The sequence below is a fragment of the Rhea pennata genome, chromosome 1 (genome assembly GCF_028389875.1).
Source record: "Rhea pennata isolate bPtePen1 chromosome 1, bPtePen1.pri, whole genome shotgun sequence".
NCBI lineage: Eukaryota > Metazoa > Chordata > Aves > Rheiformes > Rheidae > Rhea > Rhea pennata.
In genome coordinates, this window is record NC_084663.1 from 107,547,871 (window position 1) to 107,566,280 (window position 18,410).

The 18,410-nt window shown below is 36.1% G+C and overlaps 1 protein-coding gene across 1 annotated transcript in view; it reads left to right on the top strand.

The window, feature by feature from the left end:
• ROBO1 (roundabout guidance receptor 1) overlaps positions 1–18,410 on the top strand; it is a 312,623-nt gene that overhangs the window by 26,791 nt on the left and 267,422 nt on the right. The window contains exon 2 of the mRNA XM_062597683.1: positions 16,068–16,394. Coding sequence (XP_062453667.1) covers positions 16,068–16,394 — 327 coding nt within the window. The remainder of the gene's footprint in view (positions 1–16,067; positions 16,395–18,410) is intronic.

Consider the following 18,410-nt stretch of genomic DNA (forward strand, 5'->3'; position numbering starts at 1 on the left):
ATTATTTGCCCCATTGAAACCCAGTCTTGTCTCTGGTATGCTTTTTCAAAGTGCCTGAAAAACTTAGGACCTCCTTAGTCACTTGCAACTTCTTGAACACCTAGATGCATAGTAGCTAAGCACCTGTGCAAAAGTTGGCCTCCACTGATGTAAATAACACAGTGTAAGAGCCTCAGCAACTGGGCTCTAACCCAGTTCCCCCCAGCCTTTTTTAGTCTGTTAGCAGAAGATTTTCTGGAGAATTGCATATACAACCGTCAAACTTTCTTATTTTGTCAATAATGTTGCATGGTCAATTAAGAACAAATAGAGCAGCTAAGTGAAAAATGTTCTTTCGACAGAAAAGCAGCAGAGGTTTTATTTCTATTCTTACAGGTATGTATCTTAACTTGAATATAAGAAGTTTTCAACTTTGGTTCAGGCTCTTCAGTCCCTTTACATCTGTTTGAGTCTGAAATCTGTTTTAAGTAGACTGTTACAGCATTGTTGCTAATTCATCATTTTTTTTTAATCAAATACCAAAACTGAACATTTCACTTTTATTTTTAAAAGTAGTATGGTATGATATTATTTTAGGAAAGCCTGCTTAAGTATGCCATATATTTTTTTGCACAGGACATAATGCTACCTAGTGAAGCAATTGTGAACGTCTAATGCTAACTTGTAAGAACAGTTGTTTTATTGCACAGATTAAATCTGTGGGAGTTTTTTTATTTGTTTTTTTTTTTAACTGATAAGTAAATGGCAATGTTAAAATAAACAGATCACGTTTACAACTCTGAATCTGTGTTGTCAGCTTAAGCATTGCTGCTGGGACTTGAGATTTCTCGTTATTTTGGAAAGTGTTTCTCAGGATCTTTTTAGTGTCTCAAAACCGCCACCTGAGATAGAAAAAAGGTATTTTAATCATTCTAGTTAGATTTAGCACCTAAGATACTGCTCTCAGGGTCTCAGTATCTTCATGAAAGAGCTGGTTCTGTTCTTCATTATTTATGTCACTATTTAAATAATGCTACATGTGTGTAGGTAGGTGAGTCTGCTAGCACTTCCCATGAAAGAGCAGATAAATATCTGCTTTCCTTTTACAGGATGAAATAAGCACAGAAGTTAAAAGCAAGATCCTAAAGGCACTTAGGTTCCTGAAGAGGAACTGTATCTGAAATTGCGATGCTGAAACCTCCTTATCTAGTCATTAAAAAAAAAAAAAAAAAAAAAAAAAAAAACCCTAACATTGTGATGTTCTTGACTTTTCGTTTAACATTGAACTCAGAAGGGATAATACTATACCTATGTCGATCAAGGGATTCAGTCCACTAGCACAATAAAAGTCTATCTCAGGCCTATCAGACTGAGTTTCATGAACAATGTCACAATAATTTTCTTCTGAAATTGGGATACTAGGGTTTTAACTGCTCCATGCAAAATTAATGAACAGCCCATGGAGCAGAGTTGTGATCCCAGGTCTCCTGTCCTCTGTGATGTTTCCAATTGTTGTTACAAGTGGGGCCCCTCATCACCTTGGTCGGACTTTATCAGAAAAAAAATGTTCTTGTGTGCTTTTGAAAGAAAAGGCATAAACATCCTGAAGACATCTGCCTTGAGCACAGGTCTCTGTACTCCTCATTCCAGGTGGAAGGGGGTGCCACTCTAGTAATGGTAAATTAAGGCATGAAGAAATAAGGGATTTGGCTTTGACTTGGTTTAGGCAGTTCCACACTAAGCAGCTAGTTCTAAGTCATAACTCTTAGTGTTCTCTTCTGAATTGTTTTATCTTTCCTCTGCACTTTGTAGAGGTCATATATCGTAATAGAAAATCTGGATTTTACTGCAAGTAAAATGTACATATAGTGGTTTCTCTTAAGGATAAACCACACCACTGTTAAAGCTGAAAGAAGAGTATGTGGTTTAGTGGTCCCTGTGTTTGCTGAAAGCTCTGAACTCCCCATGAAAACCCGTTACAATTTTTTTTCCCTGATTAAAAAGTCATGACATCTTGGGTGAAATATTTTAGAGACTTTTTTCTTCTCTTCTACTTTTAAATCTTATGTACCAGTCTTTTTCATTAATTTATCATTGGATTATCATTCTTAAAGTTGATGAATGAACTCCACTTGCTTCTTTGATGGTAGTGTTTTCCAGTGATGATGATGTGCTATGTTAAGAGATTTAGGCAGCTGATACAAATTGAGACTTTCCAATCTTTCTCCAGTGATTCTTCCCTAGCAGTCTTGCAAATTAGCTGTTTGCCACTGTCCTTATGAAGACTCAGATAGTATTGAATTGGTCCTATGAAACTTGACAATTTGTAATCCATTTCTCTATATAAGGTTCTCTAGCTATGACAGTATGGTGATCCAAATGCAGATAAGTCAGTTTATAAACACTTGTGGCAATCACTAAGTTACAGAGAAAATTAGGAGTAGAATTCTTAAGTAAATCACAGAGGGTTCACAATTTGCACTACAATCTCTCAACAAAAAATCCATTCATTTTTAATAGATTTTTAGCACAGCTTATTTTCTTGCTTTTAATCACAACACTTAAGGGGAATTTCCTGTTCATTTAAAATACGAATTTAAAATAAGGACAGAGGAGTTGTCATTTAGAAAATGCCTTCAAATTGGTGCATGCCATAAAGCCTACTAATTAGTCATATAATGGTATATTAGATAAGTGGAAAGAATGAGATTAGGGATCTACCTGTAGAGAAGGGACAACCAATATCCGTTAATCAATTTAAAGCCCCTAACCATGCATTTAATTCTGAGCATTTGCACAAGGCCCTAGTGAGCAGCTGTGGGCCTCAAGGCCTAGTGGTTCTATCTAATTAGTCCCACTGAAGGCTTTCAGCCTATTCAGGAAGGCTTACTTTAGGCTGAGAGGTTTTGTTTCAGATAGCTGTTTACATAAAGTGGAAGAAGTCCATGTATTGATTGCCTTTTAGAGTTTAGAAAATATGCTCTGCTTATATTCCTGATGCAGAAAAGTAGTTTAGCCTTGAAAACCCTACTGCAAAAAAAAGTCTGCTTAAAACACTGGGTAGACCTTTGCAAGGAGGAAGACAAACAAAGCTGGTAGTAGATTGTATCTGCCTCTCAGGCCGTAGCTGATAGCCTACCATTGCTGTAACAGAGATGGATGTAGCTGCTCCAAAAGTTTCTAGTGAGATTAATGTTATGTGTCAGCAGTAAAGATTCCAGTCTACTTTTATCTTTCTGGAGGGATTGGACTAGTTCTGCAGGATATAGTCATGGCAGGAAGGTGGGAAGCAGGGGAGGGAGGGGGTAATTTAAACAAATTCGCTTGGTAATAAACTTGAAGAGAACATACAAATTTGGTGAACAGGTAGTTTCAGGACATTACAGGAACTATTATCCTAATCCCAAGTAGTAGATGATGAGATATTTGTACTTGAGATGAAATCTGCATTCATTATATGAATATAGGTAGATTATTATTATTTTCCCTAAGTATTTCTACATCCTTATAAAATGAGGTTTAATTTTTTGGAAGGAAAACTCTAATAAGATAATTCTGTTTTAGAGTCTTACAGACACTGGAGAAAAATAGCTTTCTCTTGCCAAAAGGAGCATACTTAGTTTAGCAGCAGATACTCTAAATCTAGCTGCCCATTTTTGTAGGTGGTTGCTATTCTTATTCCATTTGCCTCTCTATACTTGTCTGTCATTTCACTGTGAAACAAGGCTTGTGAGGAGAAGTAATCTCTTTTATTAGATCAACTGATAGAGTTGCAGAAAGATGAGAATTTTAGGGGGCATACAAGCTACTCTATTAATTCCTGATGTAACTTATTTTTTCTTTACCATTTGAACCTCCCTGTCACATAGTGGTTACTATTAGAAATATGATGATTATTTCCCCCCCCCTCTCCCCAACAGCTATTCTCCTTAATCGCTTTGAGGCTTCTGCCTAATTCGCATTTAGATATGTAAACCTTACAACCCTCTGGCCTGCCATAATGTTACTACATTATGCATTATAATCGTCTCAAATTATACATTGCTGATATTCGCATCATTTTGTCTTTTAAGTTCAGGCTTCTTGTTCCTTTGTTGTGCAGTTTTGCAGTACTCTCCTGAGCTCTATTTCTCTGCCTTCGTTTGCTGCTTAAATTAATCTCTGCTTCTTTTGTCTCAAAGCCTCATGATTAAGTGATTACAAATCTTTCTCATACCTCTCCTGTCTCATTCCTTTTGCCATTTTGGACATCTAATCTTGATCTCTGTTTCTCCATCAGTCCCTTCACCAGAATCCCTTGTGATAGTAGCTCATAAGCTGGTTACTAAACAGTAAAGAGGAAGAAAGGAAATAAATTAAAGGAATTATAACTGAACAGCTACAAAAAATATCCAGCATAAAAGCACATTTCTGAGTTTTTGCTTTTGGTCACATCATTACATTTTCCTGATATTTTACTGTGTACTGTTAATAATATTCTTAGCTCTTCAAGCTCTTCCTCAACAATCATAATCTACCACCCTTTTATTATCTTTTCATTCCGTTATAAGTTTCAGTAGGCAGAGTCAATGGCATTTTATTTGTAAAAATTCTCACATTTAGCATGCTATGTAAGCTATAAACATTGCCTTCATTAATGTTTTGGATATGTCAGAATTTGCTTTTAAGGGTGAAAATTGACTGAGGTGGGCTGCATTCCTCTAGGGATTTGTTACTAATCCTTTAAAAGGCCATTTCAAATATTTTGTTTTCTGAAAGTATAAATGACTCCAGACAATTATCCCTAAAATTGTGGTTCAGTACTTTTTCTTGAAGTTAATAACTCACCTAAAACCAGTGCTATTTAAATATCTTTCCTGAATGTGCCTTTCATATAGGATGTTTCAAAAGGTTTGTTTCATATGTTTAAATAGACTTCATCCTGCTGAACACTTAGGCTATTAGCTACGGGTTTTCTGAAAAATACACTATAAATATGCAGGAAAACAGTCTGTAAATATTTATTTTTACTGTCTCTTTTGTAAGTAGGAACTTCACTCATTAGTGTGCCTTTCATTTTGTTTTTCTTTTCTTAATTTTGTATAGACAGATGTTAAGTATCATTTGCATGCTTGAAGACTGAAGTTACAGAGAGTGCACTGAACCTTTGATTTGAAGCTAATTCCTTTGAGGGTTTTTTCTTTATACTACAACAAAATCTGTTAATAAAGTAAGAAACAAATAACTGAAAGTCAGATTTCTAACCTCATTTTATATATATATCTAGCTGTGAATGTACAGTACAAGCGGCTTCTATAAAGGAGTTGTACAGCATTGGAAAATAGAGAGGGGAATTCAGCAGTCATACAAGGGATTTGGAAAAATCTCAGTATGTGGTTGGTGCAAAAACTGATAGTGCTATTACAAAAGATGTGTCTGCCCTGGTACTGAGTTATTGCAGTTAAGTGCCTTCCGGAGACTGTAAAGTGAAAATGAAAGTCCTGTAGTGCCTTCTCTGTTCTAGTTATACCTGTAGATTTCATGGCAGAGTAGCAAACTGGTGGGTGCCTTTTGTTGGAGGCGCCCTGATCTCGCCTTTCCCTTCCTCCTTCCTCCTTGGTACTGGTAAGGTTCAGCGGCTCGGCTGGTGTGCCTCCCCCTTCCCAACTAGGAGATCATGGAGACATGCCAGTGACCTGCTAGTCTGTGGGGTTAGATTTGCATGTTTTTCTTTTTTCTTTTTCTTTTTTTTTTTTTATTGTTTGTTTTTGGTTTCTTTTTCCTCTCCCCGCACCCTCCCTCCCCATGATGTAAAAGGGCCACGATCACTTCAACATGGCTCTTATTTACAGTGAACCACTTTTTCATCTACCCAGATCTCACTTCAGTCTTCGGCTAACTGAGAAATTTTGTGTCGTGCGTTGGTAGAGAAAGAATATACAGAGCTGAACTATTTGCTGAGCAGCTTGGTTGCTTGGTCCTTTCCAGACAGTTTTATTCAAAAAGTGATTCAGAGCTTGAAATATGAGAACACTGGATGCCAAGGTGTAGGCGATCAAAATGACTTTTAAGGGCTATGTGAGAGTAAATACACAAGCCTGATTAATGGCGTTTCTGCAGGCCCTGGTTTTAGGCAGCTTTGAGGTGGCCATTGAATGATGCTGAAGTATTCCCTGTGGTTATTTTCAAGTTGTTTATATTGTACCATTTTTGCTACAGCCAGAACTAAAATGCAATTGAGGAAGGTATAGCAGAGCCAATGGTTGAAATTGGTGGTGATTTTGCACTAGGTTTTCAGCACCCATGCTCTGGAATGGGAACTTAAAACAGAGATGATATTGGTAGTATTAGTTCATCATCCATCAGTGTAGAAAACTTCCCGAGACTTCTGTGCCCATACCACCATATGTTTAAGGAAGTCTTAGGATCTGACTTTGTTCGTGTAGTGTTGACTATCTGTAATAGGTTGCAATGCTAGCATTATAAAGTTGTGCATTATGCAAAGAAGGAAGTAAGTTTTTTAAAAAAATCTAATTTTCTGTTTGAATTTTGGAAGCAAAGAAGCCTTAAAAAAAAAAAAAAAAAAAAGCTGGATTTTCTGGTTTGCTGAAATGTAAGAAATTCGGAGACCTTGCAATCAATGGGAAAAGATAGTCAGTTAGAGGTGATTTTGATGGCAATGATGGATGGAATTTAATTTGTGGTGAAAGTTCATGTTTGCTGTTTTGACATGGCTTTGTAATAGTGAAAAATAGCATTAGAAAGATTGAGATCTTCAGTCCTCATTTAGTGATAAAATATTTGGCACAGAAATGTACCTGATATATAACCTGTGGCTTTTTAACATGTAAGCAGTCTGAATTATATTTTGAAAGTGAGCGAGTAACGCTCATTTGTAGGGAAAGTTAAAGTATTCTGGAAGTTTTCTGAAAACTGTATTAGTATAACTAGAATCATCTCATTTAAATTTCATTTTCTAGCAGTATATTATGACTTGAATAGCAGTGTTCTTCTGAGTTCAACAGATGTTTCATTTCTAAACCTGTGGGATCGTAGATCCTTTTTTTCCCTCTTCTTAGGAGGAGAAATTTATTGCTTGTCACTAAAAGCATGCTATCTTTTATGCTTTGTATTAATTTACTTAGCTTCTTATTTGAATAAAAATACATTTTGGAAAAAGGATATGAACAGGCCATTTTAAATATGTAGTTATTTAATTTTCTGTGAAAAATGATTTTTTCCACTTTGTGCTTAAAAATAAAGAATTTTTAATTAATTGATACATATGTATTTTATGTCATTTAAAATACTTACTGAAAACAGTTTTTCCTTTGCATTTGAATTACTGCTCTTAAATGTGTTGCTAAAACATGGCAGAAGTATATTATTGCAGTAACCCCTTGTAAATGAAAATGCCTGGCCTTTTTGTAATTGACCAACTTAATGTTGTACGAAAAGTTGAATTGGTTTAAATGGAATGAAAGAAATTAGTTTTAATCTAAATTTTTAATGCTTCAAAATATTCATAGTAGAAGTAAAAAAAGAAATTTGAGCTACTTAATAGTGATTCTTTTTCTTGCATTGTTAGCCTTTTGTAAATTACAGGCACTGAGAGTGTTTAATTCAAAATTATTCCTTAGCTGACACAACCTCCCTGTTAATACCTAAAATTGGGTTCATGAGGGCAATTCTGATATTTCATTCACTCTCACAGATAAACTAATAATTATCTGGAATTCGGACAGATGTTTGGACTCCGTGTATTTCTTTTTAGATTTATTTTGAAAACATGAATAAATCACAATGCAAGTTGTATAAAATGCATCAAAACCAGCACAAGCAGAAATTTAGAGATGCCATGGACTGTGTTGTTACAATAACAATGAGGATATTACACTATGCTTCTCTTGCCTCAGAGTTGAGGATTACTGCCTCATAGAGCTAAGTAGAGGAAACCCTTAGCCCTTTCAAGAATTGCTGTCTCTTTGGCTTCGTTATAGTCCTGAGGGTGTGAAGATCCTTTTTTCCTTCTCTCAGCAGCTCACAGACCTTTCAACGTGCAGGTGATCAATATCAGAATCAATCTCATGTTGAATCTGTAGTAGGAAACAAATTAGAAGATAGTATTCATAAGTATGGTAGGAGATGGGTTTGAAGCGTCTAAGGTTTTGGAATAGTATGTAGGCAATTTATCTGAAATAATAGAAATAGAATGTGTTTATACACATTTGTTTCCATGAGTAAATGATTTTTAAAAAGAGCAACCCAAAAGGCAATTGTCTGCAGTTGTGTTTGTTTCCAAATGAGGAGTACGCTCATCAGTAGGATATTTTGTATTTTATTTGTTTGTTCAATAGATAAAACTTTGGAGTAAAATAGGCTAGCGTACTATAAGCAGGCCACAAGCAGCTGAAATCTCAGACACTGGTTCCAAACAAACCTCAAGTCAAAGCAGGATTTTCTTCATCAGTTTTTCTGACATCTGAACTAATAACACAGAAGTATTTCCTTAACTATGTAATTTGAAGTCTCAGGCATTTTCACTAGGTTAGCAGTTTGTTTGGTTCCTTCATTGCAGCCAAAGGTTCTCCCTGGGTTTTGTTGCACTACCATTGCTCTTCTCCAACTTCTGTTTGCCTGTGACCCTGCAGCAGTGATTGTTCTGGGCGGTCCCATATCATCTTCTTATGATGTCCCAACTCCTCTGTTCAGCCTGTGAACTTCCAATGTCTTTTCAGCTAATCCACCAAATTACCCAGATTATCCTCAGATTCTTTCACCTTAGTGAAGCCAAGTAACTGTTTCCCTAGTGGCCTTCGGATCACCCTCTACTTCAGTAAGCCTGATATTCGCAGTCTTTCCATAATCGCGTGCCTCCTCGTCAGCCACCCTCCCCAAGGCATCCCTTTTCAGCTCTTGACTGCTATTCCAGACTCTTGGCAGCTTGAGCAAAGCCACGGTCTTCTCGGTCCCCCTCTGCCTTACTTTTTCCGTTGTCTCCCTCACCCTAGCAATCATCTCCAAGTGGTTTGGTGTTCCCAGGGTGTCACATCCAAATCCCCAAAGACAGAAGCGTGCCTCAGGTTCACCTCAGTCATGAGGCAGAGTACTCTGGCGAGAGTACTCTTGTTCTCAGTATCGTCTCGGTGCGGGGAATATCCCACAGGATTACCTCAGCCATTTCAAAGACAAAGTGATGAATAAAGCAGGCCTTACTAACTTTGTATTTGTTTTTGTAATATGGTGTAGTTAAGAAATACTCATGTATTTTGGAAATATCCATAGATCCATGGATCCTTCCTTTCAGGGAAAATACTATTACCATTTTACCTGTTCGGTGTGGAGTATTGTAATTTTTATTGAATGAGGTTTAGTTTCAAAAGTCACTGCTGTAGATCCTGCTATCTCAGACTACTCCAGCAGCTGCTGAAGTCAGATGAGATAAAATACTTGCCAGAGAGAGCAGAACTAGCAAAAAGAAAAAACTAAACATTTTCTTACACTGAGATCATCACCTACTGCATGAAGTTCTGTGTATATATCAGCCTCTTACATAGCTCAGTATAACTGTTGTTTAAATTTGTATTCTAACTACGTTTAGTGAATAACCAGGTCAGGACTTACTTATGCTAACTGCTGGATAGTAGCATGTTTTAGCAAGGATTCATTGTAAAGATACATCTCTTGAAATTAGTCTGTTCAAAAATAATTTTAAATAAATTAGTTTTTAATTTTGGATTAAGACACTAAAGCACGATTCTTATGGTTGCCACTTCCAGCTTCTTTAAATGTGATCATTTCTGAGAGCTAATCTGTTTCAGCATCTCCTGGGAAATATGTCTTTTATTATTAAAACAAGGACTCAATGTCTGCATCCCTGCAATATAGTACCTGCTACTTTTTTTCATTCACACCAGGCAGAGCATTTAGGTAGCTGTAAGATGCAGTACATCTTTTCAGAAGTGTTTTAGTTTAAAAACCTACACCTTTTTCTCATCAAATCATCTATGTGCAGAATTACTGCAGAATATACAGTATAGAACAGAAAAAAAATCATGCAAATCGACAGGTGTTAATTATTTTTATTTCCCCTATTTATTTGCCTTATTACTGTAATACTTCATTTAGCTCCTATTCAGTTGACTAACGCATTATTAAAATATTATGTAAACTGAATTCCTATTGCTACAAATATTTGGGTTGTATCTTTTTTCGGTACAGCTGCCAGGCACAGGATCAGTCTGAATTTGAGACACTTTCAGTACAGCTCCCATTTAATCTTTTGCTTTGGGGAAAGAGATGGACATAGCTTAAAACTCCAGGCTGTTAGTGGTTACTCTGTAGATTTTTTCAGCCTTAAGTATACAGTAAATTACTGGTTTCTGACATATTCTGATAGTGTGGTAGCTAGGACAGAAATGTAATTATAATACATTTGTATTAGCAACATATACACTTGAGGGTTATTTTTTTCTAACTGGGAGAAATATTTTGTGGATGTCTAAATCTAAGTTCAAAAGCCACAACCCACAAACTTTCATTTTATATTTTGTGCGCAGACAGTGTATTTAAACTGCAGCTTGTTTGTTTTGCCCCAAAATGTACTGTAGTAACAGAAATAATGAAAAAGTACATTTACTTATTACTTCGTCTCTCATAAGAAACAGAAGCTTCACTAACAGCTTAAGGGGGGAAATAAAAAGATTCGTGGAGGTAATGATATGGACTGAAACACTTCTCTTTTCAGGGAACATCACAACGGTTTCATGGTAGGGACAGTCAGTTAGTGTTCAGTGCTTTTAGGCGAGTCTCTCTCTCCTATTTTCTGTTGCGTACTCAGAAAAGGAGATGATACTGTTTATTGGGAGCACACAGGGGAATTGCACGTTGTACTGTCCAAACTATGAGAGGCTCGTCACATTTTTTGGTGTCTAAGCTACTGGTAGGAACTGGACCTGTTCCCAGCTCAGTATTTGGAACTGTTAAATACATCTCACAGTGCGTCCTAGGTGGGCATTAAACCACAGATAATACTACTATGTTCCTACTATTCCCTTTTCTTTGCAGTATACAAAATACCTACTCGCAAGAAAATAACATCTCTACTGCCTGACACTACTGTTCATAAAGGTGGTGTCCTTTTAAAGTATTTATGGAAATGCTTGCAATTATGACTGTGCAAAGTTATGGCAGAGTTTAGGTTAAAAAGAAAATTTATGTTTCTTTTTCTAGAGTGTATTTTCAGAACTCAATTGTTAGATATCAATAGATGTAGTAAACAAAACACTGTCACTGCAAAGAATGGCTTCCTGAATCTAAAATGATATAATGACAAATGCTATTCTCAAAGCAGAGTATTTCAGAAATATCATTTTCATGCAGTTTTGGCAGTTGTGCTAAAGTGGAATTCCAAAAGTGAGACTTCTGTTCTTACAGACTTGACCATTTTGGAAAAAAACAGGAGGCATTGGCATAGTGTTACGTGGTTCATTACTTTATATTTTTGTTTATGGATGAAAGACCATAACATCCGGCAAGGAAATTCTGGAGTAGCTGCTTTTAAAAATGCACTGTTTTTGCAGGCTACAAAGCCCAGGAAATCAAATGTTCTGTTTAGGCTGAAGAAAGGTAGTTGCTTTATCATACATTTAAAGAACATTCAAAAAATAGGAGGAACGCAGAGAGTTCTTTAAGCATAGGAGAGAAAGAAAGTGAACAGGACAACATCTCTGTGGATCACAATTGTCCTGTTGAGCTTTCATTGAAAGTTATTTGCTTTCTGTAAGCACAAGTAACCTGCTAGGTTAGGTAAGCTGCATGACTCTGAATAGATAAAAAGCTGTTTTCAGAAAAATAACAGATAAAAAGGTGTTTCTTAAAATAACATCCAATTACTGTAGTTAGATTTTTTTTTTCACATGATGACAAGCAGATTAGGCCCTTGAGCGAAATAGCACATAAAAGCTACCTGGATTTTGTGACATAAATAAGAGCAAAATGTGGGGTGCCTTTTTCCCCCTGGTACCTGATATCAAGATATCAGGGATTGAGCCATATATTTGATTTCCCTTTAGTTACTGTTCTCTTGTTGCATGATGTGACACTGTTTTGTGATATGCCCTCGAAATAGTGTTTTTGTGTCCTTGAAATAGTGTTTTAAGTTGTTTTGCTTCTAAAATCTGTATGGTTTGGGTCTTCTGTGTTCAAAAAGGATGAACTAAAACTAGAATTTAAGACAAGGGAAGGGTGAGCAAATCTTATGAGAGAAAACCTTATGAGGTGAGTTTGATTCTAACAGGAACAACCACCAAAAAATTGAAGAGCATGGTGAAAAGGTATATGATTACAATCAGGAAGCATGGCAGAGAGATGCAGTCTCAAGGAGTGTGTGGAAGAGATTTGAATTAAAGGGTAGCTCAGGTACAAGAAGAATTAAGTATTTATTGCTCATGGTTAAGTATTTACTACTCATGGGTATGTTTGACCTGAGAATTAGGAAAAAAATATCATGGATACCACGAGAGCAACAGGGTTATGGAACATCATTCCCATCAGTATAAAACAAAGCAATAAAAATACCCCCCTCACACACGTCTTGAAAAATTTCTGAAAGAGATTGTGATATGTAACTGAAGTACTGGGAAATTGGGAATAGTCTTATGTTACAAAGTGTTATTGTTTGGAAGAATCACCTAACTTTTTTTTTTTTTTAAACTGTGTTTTTTTTTATTAGCATTTTGCTAATATCTTTGATAGCAATTAATCCAATTCAGATCTTACGTTACAACGTAAAGAGCCCCAATAAAAAAAAAGGGGGGGGGGAACTGAGATCAGCATTAAATACAAAGGTTGTATTTGTGAAATGAAAGAATGTTCTGTTTTTTTGCTACTTGCCTGGTCATGCAGCATTTTTACTGGATATAGGATAAATCATTTACATTATATAGACCTTAGGAAACCAGGTTTTTCTTATCTCTCTCAGCTGAAAGTGTCAACCTTTTATCAAAATATAGTCTTGATTTTTGACTTGTCTCAGACTACCTCATGATCGTGGTGGTTGTTGTTGTTAGAGGATTAGAGGAGTCTAGCGTAGTATTTGTAGCCCTGATGCCAACAGTTCTCCCATTTAAACATATATTCCCTGCTGTTCTTTTTTCAGTACTTTATATTTGTTTGTCATACCAACATGAAGCTTTAAGGAGAGAATAAGGCAATTCTTGCCATCAGAAATTTAGCATTCATCTAATATTAGGAGCTTTCTTTGAACCTTTGCTTCTATTGCTTTCAGCATTAGAATTCCTGTAAAAATAGCTATGGCACCATCCAAGAAACTGGAAACATCGCTTTATGTAATTGTTCTTCTAAGTAGCAGCATGAAATAATTAGTATGGCATACTTTAATTGGTGGCATCCTGTTGGTTTCTTACGAAAGACTTTAATTCTAGTAAAAGCAGGGAACATAAGTTGGTTAGTTCCTATAACATAGTGCTGATGCCTTTCTTGAGGGAGGGAATGGAGGGGGGGAAATGTAGCTCAATTGTGTATTTAATGGCAGATCCAGTGCATAATAGGTGCTCTGCTTCTTCTTCTTCTTTTTTTTTTTTTTTTTTTTTTTCCTTACCAAATATCCCCTGTGGGATGGATTTTTGACAAGAAAATTACGAGATTGGTGCCCAGTATAAGATTTGTGTTGATAATTGAAGCTGCTTCTTCTCAATAAAACATAAATGGGGCTTAAATAACTGGGCTAAAAGGAAAGAAAGATTTTTTAAAAATAACATGTAGATATGGAAAAAGATTATAACTTGGTTGTCAAGGCCATTACATCCCCTCAGGCAGTTGTCACTAAATTTGCTGTTGTGCTTGCTTGGTGCCAGTCAACTACTCATACAACTTTTGTCCCCTTCTGCTTCAAGCAATTTAATGAAATTTTCTAGAGAAAGGTTATGTTATAAAATGCTAGGATAAAAACTGTTAATGTACAGTTCTGTCATTTTACTTCCTCTAATGTTACCTGCCAAAGAAACTTTAAAAGTATATGAACGTTCCTGAGAACGTGACCTGGTACATGGACTTTTCCCCCCTCAAGAATTTTGAGTCTCAGTTTTCAAGAAAGCTTACAGTTTGCATTTAAACTCTCATTTTGTGCAGTACTACAGGTTAGTGTACAGCAACTTGAATGTCAGGAGGGAAAATGAGCATGCAAAAAATCTGAAAATAATATTTCATTTGCCTTCATTTATATTCCATTATATTTTTTACTTATTTTGGTTAACGTAATCCATAAAATAATAGCAAAGCTGGCTGGCACAATTGCCTTGCACTGCAGGCTCCTCTATGCCAGAGTTTGTCTGCTGCACCTGGGAGGAGCAGCTCAGTCTCTCTGTCAGAGTCTCGTCCAGAGCTGTGTAATGATGTGTAGCTAGCAAAAGCATTTGGGAGTTTCCCAGCTTCCGTTCTGCTTGACTATAGTTTAATTTTCACATCTCAGGTAGTTGTTGCAGGTAAAAGGGAATGTTTATGTTTGCGTTAGTTGCTAGAGCCTTGCAATATTTTGGGTATAGATAGAGAAGTGATAAAATATTTCCTATTGTTTAGGAGTACACTGCTAAATACGCTACTACTTATATTAGCTTTTCTCAGAGGACTGAAGAATAGGCTGCTTTGCTAGTTGAGTTATTACATACTTAATAAACATTAACATTCATATAAAGCTATCTTACTGTACTGCATAAAGAATGCCAGCACATTTTAATGCAGTCAAGCCATACTACTGGAGATCTGGGATTGTGCAGTTAATGCTAGGTGATTAGTATGGAGTTTAATTTGCACTGATTATCTTGAGGTGAAGGAAATGTGAAATAAACTTTACATGCAAGTTCTACATTTCACAATGTTTTCAGTGTGTATATTGAAAACAGAACTCTCTCTGGGACCATCCTCTCTTTGTCTCCTTCCCTTTTGCTTTACCAATTTACGGTCTTCTAACCTGTGGTGAATAGATCTCATATTTCTTCATACTGCTTCACAGCTGTTCAAAAACCATATTATTAATACTAATAAAAAAAATCTGGCATTTAAAATTTTAATAATCAGAAGTTATTGACCCAAGAGACTAATTTTCTCCATGGTAAAATTGTATATCAAGAAAGAGAGAAATAAGGAAAATAATAAATGGAAATGGAGTCAATGACTTAAAAACCTAAAAGCTTCAGTAACTACTTATGTGAATTTCAGAATTCTTGGGTACTCAGTTTGTTGCCATATGCTTCTGTGGTGTATAACTATCCAGATCATCATTAGAGTTTTACCTTGCCATCATCAGCTTGCAGCTTGAATTAGGCTGAATTTGAATGCTTTTCGAGATGAACAGCTTGGTTGCCTACAATTTTTTTTTTTTTTTTAATTCCTGATACTTTCCTCTCAGGTTGTTTTTTATCCAGATTGGATAAAATATAGTAGGAGAGAGTAAAAAATTTTATGCAAGAAGTTACTCTAGTTTTCCCTGACACAACAGCTGTAAGAAGCACTCCGTCTTCCATGTATTTCTACCTTTTTAATGCTGCTTAAGATGTTACTAAAGGGAGCTGACAGTGCAGGTAAAATAAAGTAACTTTGTAGTACCAGGGATGTTAGACTTGCTCGACAGGCATTGCATGAACTAATGGGCTCTGCAAAAGGTCAGATGAGGTTAGCCTTGACTTTGTGTTGTGCATTAGAGAAGGAGTATTTTTGCAAAATGTAGCATAATATCTGTAGAGGTTTTTCATAATTCTGAATATGCATATGTAGAATACACATATATATGTATATGTTCATATATATGAATGCATCAGTATAAAAATTGATGTGATTTAGGAACAAGGCAGCTTAGTTCACTAATACAGGTTACCTTTTGAAAAATGCTTTGGAATTTATTCACTTGGGAGAACCTTGCACACAGTGAAGTACATAAAGATGTTTTGAGATTTTTTTTTCATTTTAAAAAGATGATAATAGCCATTCTTATTAAATCCTAGACTATAGGGTAGGTTAAGTTGTTAAGTTACAAAACTTTATGACTGTATGTGACGCCAATCTAATAAGAAAACTGCATTTTTATATTGCAGGCTCCCGCCTTCGGCAAGAAGATTTCCCGCCTCGCATTGTCGAACACCCTTCTGATTTAATTGTTTCGAAAGGAGAGCCAGCGACTTTAAACTGTAAAGCTGAAGGAAGGCCGACCCCAACGATTGAATGGTACAAAGGGGGTGAAAGAGTAGAAACAGACAAAGATGATCCACGCTCCCACCGGATGTTGCTGCCCAGCGGATCTTTATTTTTCTTACGCATAGTGCATGGGCGCAAGAGCAGGCCGGATGAAGGAGTCTACGTCTGTGTGGCAAGGAATTACCTTGGGGAAGCTGTAAGTCATAATGCATCGCTGGAGGTTGCAAGTAAGTACAGTTTTTTTTCATACTTTAGCAGCACCCTGGCCTTGACATTACTCAAAGATTGAAAATAAAATGAGGACCGCCTTGCATACGAGTTACTGAGTTAGAAGCAATGAGTGAACTGTATGCATAGATTTGTTATATACCTATTATTAAGGAAATAGTCATGAAAATAGGAAAATAGAAGAGGTATTATATTATTTTAGAAATTTAGACTTTTTGTGTATTCTGACATCTTTTATGTTTCTGTGCAGTTATGATTACTTAGTGTTTGTTAGATATTGTATATTTAAATTTCCTCATGTTTTGTGCTCACCAAATATCCATGCAAAGTGCAATGCATGGTAGGAGCCAGGAAAGCTAGAATTTGATCTAAAGGGTACATTTGGAATTGTTCTTGTATGAATAAGCACTAGAAGAAATGACCTTTTTTGCTCTTGAAGAAGTGGCCTACAAATTATCTGTCTAGTTATAAGTATTTGGCCAAAGGAAGGAACAGTCAAGTATGTTGTCACATCACTTTGTTATGCTTATCTCTTCCTGTATCCCCTTTAAACTCTACTTATTTTAGAGGAAACGAGTGTACATGAAAGGGTTTCAAGCATTCATAGGCTGTGACTAGGTTAAAAAAATCATAAGTTTTGAATACTTAAATAGGAGAGGAATTCTTCCTATCCAAAAGTGAGCTGTCTATTTTAAGTTTTACAGATTTCCTCTCTGATCTGTAGCAGTTCATCTGGTGCTCTCTTGAAGAGCTGACTCAGAACTGGATGAATTACCCTTTCAAAATACTCCAATGGCTAAACAATGCGTATTGGTAACTAGCTCTGACTAGACTCCTAACTTCAGACAAGTAATGTTAAACACCAGTGGTGAAACGTTTTTCATCTAAGTTCAGTAGAAAAAGATTTATCCGAGTGACTAGATTTTCATAACTCTCACAGGAAGCCAAGGAAACAGACTGGGAAGTTGTGCATTTCCTTGAGCCCTTTGCCTGGCTGCATCTGCATTCACAGAAGATCCCAAGTACTTTGTTAATGCATATACCAGAAGGGTCTCAAGCATCGCTTGTACTACAGTAAATACACCCCACTAAGACCTGTGGTCACATAGTTTCCTTGTCACTGTTTTTTATTGATAAAAATAACTAGTGCATGACTAGTTGAAAATATGCTTGTGCAACAAATGCATAATCTGTTTAATCCCTTTTTTTTGAGGACGTCTGTTGATTTGTTACTCAGAAGTGTACCATGTCTTATAGGTGTAGTTTTGGGTGGACTTTGATGATGATGATAATATGATTTTATCTTATTGCTGTTATTTCCTTTTAACCACTCCTCATAGATCCTTAAACGAGTTTTAAAGTTCTGTCCATGCTTATTGCATGTTCTGTGGTTTGTGAGATACCTTCAAAGAAATATTTGAATGGCATGTAGTGTTTCTGCATCTTCCACAGTGTTTTGTCAAAACCCAGAAACATGAGGTAGGCCCCAACTGTTGGTACAGCGTTGCCAGTGTCAATTTACCTGTTAGTTTTTAAATCTGTTTGTGACCTTGTCTTAAGTCATCTTGATGCGATTACAGTAAGAGTCTTACTGGCAGGGTCTGGATGTGTATGTGAAACACTAATATCACCGGAAGGTTTTTTAAGTTTCTGCCAATACTTAACAGAAAAATGAAAGATGAATATCTTCTAATGGGGCTTCAACTGTTTGTCACTTTACAATAGTATAGTTGTAAATTGCTAATCCAGTTCAAAATGACTCTCATATTGATGGATAGTCTCAGAAATTTGAAATACAATCAAGATTTGCAAGTTTTTTTCATTTGCAAAATAATCATCGACATTGTTCTAAGGAAAAAGAATCGTTATCTGTGTTTGGAAATGAGGTTTCTAGGTCTGTAACAGTGTAATATTATACAATTTTAATTGTATCCCAGCAGATTATAGTCAAAGATTTTTAACAGAAAAGGTAATGATGTGGCAGTGCAAAAGCACCAAAATCTTTTAAGCAGCAC